Genomic DNA, 5346 nt, shown 5'->3' with positions numbered 1-5346 from the left:
TTTTTGTATTTTTTAGTAGAGATGGGGTTTCACCGGGTTAGCCAGGATGATCTTGATCTCCTGACCTCGTGATCCGCCCGTCTCGGCCTCCCAAAGTACTGGGATTACAGGCTTGAGCCACCGTACCCGGCCTCCTTCCCTTTTCTCATTCAGTTCCTCAGCCTGACTGCCCTGCCCATCATTCCAAACTCTATCCCCACTTTCCTGCTTCCACTCCTTTGTCCTTGCTGGCCCTTTCTCCTTCCTCTCCTTTTCTCATTTTTCACCTGTGTCTTTCTTTTTTTAAGTGCAACTCAGGTGTAGTTTTGTCCATGAATTCCTAACTAGGCTACATGCCATCTCTCTTTCCTCTGACTTCCCATGAAAGTTTATGGGTCTTCCTGTATGATGGTAGGTGGTGGTATTTGTAATCCCTTCTTATCCTCTATCCTAGACTGTGGACTCCCTGTGGGCAAGACAGCCTGGCAGACGTTTCAGGCACCCGGACTGGCTCTTAGAACATTGTTTAATAAATGTCCATTGGATGGGTAACTTAGGAATTCATTTATTGGAATTGATAATAAACTGTTTAATGTCTATGCCAGAGGTTGGCAAACTAGTCTTTGGGTCAGATCAGCCCACTGCCTGTTTTTATAAATAAAGTTTTATTGCAGCACAAGCATGCTGCAGCAGTGACTGAATAGTTGAGAAACCCTGAAATAGTTACTGACCTCTTACATTAGAAGTTTGCCCATGGTCCATACCTTTGGCCAGATTTCTGAAGATACATGATCAGCTGTGGAAGGAAGTTAAGGAATCAGTGTTCACTTAAATTCACTTAAACTCTTGACCACTTGCTTTGACCTTCTGACATATCTATGTGGCTACAATTAATTTTGTTTTAAGAATGCACAATCAGGTCAACTGGATTTGATCTTCAGTATCTTGACATTAGGATAGGAATTTCTGGATAGAAGTTGTGGTGTCGGGCTTTATGTAATTCAAATCACCTCTAAAATGGTTTTGGTACTGTCAGTAAAAACAATCAGCTGAATCTTTCGGTTGTGCCACCAGAGTGCAACGAACCTTAGAAACCCTCCCTTATTTTGGCTATAGGAGAAGCAGCAGACGGTTTTGTCCTCTGCATATTCAGGTGCCTTCCTCCGCAGGTCTTGAGTAGGAAGGTATAGAGGTAAAGTTTCGTGGACTCACATTAATACCATGTTGTCTTTCTTTTTTCTTCCAATTTAGAGGGACGTATGGTCATCCAGGATATTCCTCCTGTCACCAGCAGAGGGCACGTGGAGAACACACCTGACCTGGTTTCAGACTCCACCTACTACAGCAGCTTCTACCAGCCGTCTCTGTTTCCTTACTACAACAATCTATACAACTACCCGCAGTACTCCATGGCCTTGGCTGCTGATTCTGCTTCTGGGGAGGTGGGAAATCCCCTTGCGGGATCCCCTGTGAAGAACAGCCTTCGGGGCCTCCCAGGACCTTATGTGCCTGGTCAGACAGGAAACCAGTGGCAGGTATGACATTAATTACCCAGAAAGTGAACTGGATGTGTGAAAGCCACATGCATGTGCACACACATGCACATACACACAGAGGCACACACGCACTTGTGCACACAGAGGCATACACAGGTGACATACACACGAGTACACACATAACATGTATGTGTGTGTGCCATTTTGCACACATGTAGGTACAATATGCAAAACGTGTAAGGATGTTTTTACTCTGTCAATAATGCCCTTTAGCCCCAAAGGTTGGCTGCAAGGAATTGGAAAGAAATAATGTACAAACTTGTTTTCTTTTTCAAATTTTTTCTCATGTTTTGAATGTTGCATAAATAACTAGTTGGCCAGAGGCAGATTCACCAGTGCTGAGTGAGGTACCACCTCCTCCAGCTTTGTCCACCGCTTTCCTTGGGCACCTTAGAAGATGCTTGGTAAAGCCTTCTGGGTGGCAGTACTCTGCATGATGAACTGGCACCTTGGGAAGGAAATAGACCATAATCTGCATGGAAGAAAGATAAGAAAAGGAATTAGGTCACTGTTGAGCTGGACCCAACCTGGGTGCATTTTTTGCTAGGAATAGAGGTCAGTCTTTCATTCTCCAAGTATGTTTGTTTTTTTGTTTGTTTTGTTTTTGTTTTTGAGACAGAGTCTCACTCTGTTGCCCTGGCTGGAGTGCAGTGGTGGGATCTCGGCTCACTGCAACTTCTGCTTTCTGGGTTCAAGTGATTCTTTTCACCTCAGCCTGCCAAGTAGCTGGGATTACAGGCGCCCACCACCCCACCCGGCTAAGTTTTGTATTTTTCGTAGAGATGGGGTTTCACCATGTTGGCCAGGCTGGTCTTGAACTCCTGACCTCAGGTGATCCGCCCACCTCGGCTTCCCAAAGTGCTGGGATGTGACAGACATGAGCCACCATGTCCGGCCCCAAATATGTGTTTTTAAAATAGCATGCAATCAAGAGCGTTTGATATTTGGAGTAAAACAAAACATTTTACTTTATCAGAGAAGGGAGCATTTATCCAGGGCTCTTCTGCTTCCTCAGTTGCAACCATTTTCATCATGCCTGTTTGTTAGCAGCAGATTCAAGGCATCAAAAGCATTCGGAGGTTAGATTACCATGTACAGAGGTATGTTGTGGGAATATGTAGGTGAAAGGTTAGACTCAACACCTCCAAGCCCCCTTCCAAGTGAAAGATATTAGGATTCTGCAAGAACTGTTCTCATTCTGGATGCATTTGCCATGCTTAGGCTTTCTCAGTGGGGATTTGATTCAACGCAATGCCACATATATATTTGGGAGTTCAGTGCAAGTGTTTGACCCTCTTTTTCGTTTTCCCAGCTTTATTGAGGTATCATGGGTAAGTAAAAGTTGTATATATTTAAGGTGTACAATGTGATGATTTCATATATGTATACCTTGCACAATGATTGCCACAATTAAGCTAATTAGCAAACACATTAATCACCTCATATAGTTACCATTTTTATGTGTGTGGTGATAACATTTAAGACCTACTCTCTTAGCATTTTACAGGTATACAATATATGACTAACTACAGTCACCATGCTGTACATTAGATTCCCAGAACTTACTCATCCTATAGCTGAAACTTTTTTTTTTTTTTTTGAGAGGGAGTCTCGCTCTGTCGCCCAGGCTGGAGTGCAGTGGTGCAATCTCGGCTCACTGCAACTTCCGCCTCCTGGGTTGAAGTGTTTCTCCTGCCTCAGCCTCCTGAGTAGCTGGGACTACAGGCGCCCGCCACCACGCCCAGATAATTTTTGTATTTTTAGTAGAGACAGGGTTTCACCAGGATGGTCTCTATCTCTTGACCTCGTGATCGGTCCACCTCAGCCTCCCAAAGTGCTGGGCATGAGCCACCACTTCCAGCCGTAACTGAAACTTTTTATCCTTTGCCCATCATCTCTTTTTTCCCCCCAGCTCAATGAATTTTATTTCCCTTCTTGTTTATAAATGCTTTGATTTGACCAGTAGATATTTGTCAACCATTAGTGTCTTGGTTCTGTTGAAGGAGTAAGAACATTTTAAGCTGAGATTGTTTTTCTAGTCTTTTTTTTTTTTTTTTTTTCCTGAGACGGAGTCTCCCTCTGTCACCCAGGCTGATGCGATCTTGGCTCACTGCAACCTCCACCTCCTGGGTTCAAGTGATTCTCCTGCCTCAGCCTTCTGAGTAGCTGGGATTATAGGCATGCGCCACCACTCCCGGCTAATGCAACATCTCTTTATTTCCTCCACCTTGAGCCCCTGGCAACCTCTGTTCTCTGATTCTGTGAGTTTGACTTTTTAAGGATTATTTGGGCCAGGCACGGTGGCTCACGCCTGTAATCCCAGCACTTTGGGAGGCCGAGTGGGCAGATCACTTGAGGCCAGGAGTTCAAGACCTGCCTGGCCATCATGGTGAAACCCCGTCTTTACTAAAAATATAAAAACTAGCTGGGTGTGGTGGCGCACGCCTGTAGTTCCAGCTACTCAGAAGGCTGAGGCAGGAGAATCCCTTGAACCTGGGAGGCGGAGGTTGCAGTGAGAGATCACGCCATTGTACTCCAGCCTGGGCAACAGAGTGAGACTCTGTCTTAAAAGAAAAAAAGAATTATTTGACCTTCCTAAGCCCACTTCAAGAAAATGTGAGTTGAAATTTTCCTCTGAGCCACTCTGTTCCATTTTGCCTCTGCCTTTTTTAGGTATTAACATGTTGTTAAAATTGAAGTCATTAGGTTGATAACATTGAAGTCATTCCCCTTTTTGGTTCTCTTGCTATCCTCAGGGATCTGACTTCTTGGGCATATTAAAATGTCATTTGTAATCCCCTGAGCTACAAATTTTCTTAAGTTTTCCATACGTTTTATTTTTGGAATTATTATTATTATTATTATTATTATTATTGAGACAGAGTTTCGCTCTGTCACCCAGGCGAGAGTGCAGTGGTACGATCCCAGCTCACTGCAACCTCCGCCTCCCAGGTTCAAGTGATTCTTCTGCCTCAGCCTCCTGAGTAGCTGGGACTACAGGCACGTGCCATTATGCGTGGCTATTTTTTTTTCTGTATTTTTAGTAGAGACGGGGTTTCACCATGTTAGCCAGGATGGTCTCGATCTCCTGACCTCGTGATCCATCAGCCTCGGACTCCCAAAGTGCTGGGATTACAGGCATGAGGGAATCATACTATTTTTGAAGGGAGCTTAAAGCACATTGATATTGGAATTGAGAAGTAATATGCATATAAAGGAAATGCAATGATTTATGGAACTGAGACTAAGATGAGAGCCCGGGAACTGGAGGCTGCAGTGAGCTATGATTGCGCTACTGGACTCCAGCCTGGGTAACAGAGCAAGACGCTGTCTCCCTAAAAAAAAAAAAAAAAAAGATTAAGTAGATTTTGTATTCTACTATCTTCTCCCTATTATGTTGTTGTTGGTTTTTTTCTAAGAACGTTTTAAAATCATATTTGTTCATTATAACTGTCTGTGAGAGCCACCGCGCCCAGCCTAAAAAATCTATTGAATTCTTCACTGTTTGTTCATATGTATTTTTGTTAGCTACTTCAAATCCCCTTTGTAGCAAGATAGGGTATAAAAATACATGTTAATTATTATTAAAAGACTGACATGTGAATATGGACCAAGTATGAATGTGTATGGATTTATTTCTATGTCATCAGAGAAGAATTTGATCCCCTTAGGAAATAGAAAACATAAAGCATAGGTAAAAACTATAATGGTGCAAAATGGATTAAGACATAGATGTTGTAAAGTATTAAAATTAAATAGTAAAAACTTACAAATAATACCTTTATTTATTTATTTATTTATTTATTTATTT

General features: G+C 42.9%; 1 protein-coding gene across 3 annotated transcripts in view; it reads left to right on the top strand.

Moving 5' to 3' along the window:
* DMRT1 (doublesex and mab-3 related transcription factor 1) overlaps positions 1-5346 on the top strand; it is a 131724-nt gene that overhangs the window by 48969 nt on the left and 77409 nt on the right. For all 3 annotated transcript variants that reach the window (XM_017883648.1, XM_017883654.1, XM_017883660.1), the window contains exon 3: positions 1231-1514. In XM_017883648.1, coding sequence (XP_017739137.1) covers positions 1231-1514 — 284 coding nt within the window. The remainder of the gene's footprint in view (positions 1-1230; positions 1515-5346) is intronic.

Source organism: Rhinopithecus bieti, unplaced genomic scaffold (genome assembly GCF_001698545.2).
Source record: "Rhinopithecus bieti isolate Rb0 unplaced genomic scaffold, ASM169854v2 scaffold_641, whole genome shotgun sequence".
NCBI lineage: Eukaryota > Metazoa > Chordata > Mammalia > Primates > Cercopithecidae > Rhinopithecus > Rhinopithecus bieti.
The sequence above is the reverse complement of the archived record's forward strand: the minus strand, read 5'-3'. Positions and strand labels throughout refer to the sequence as shown.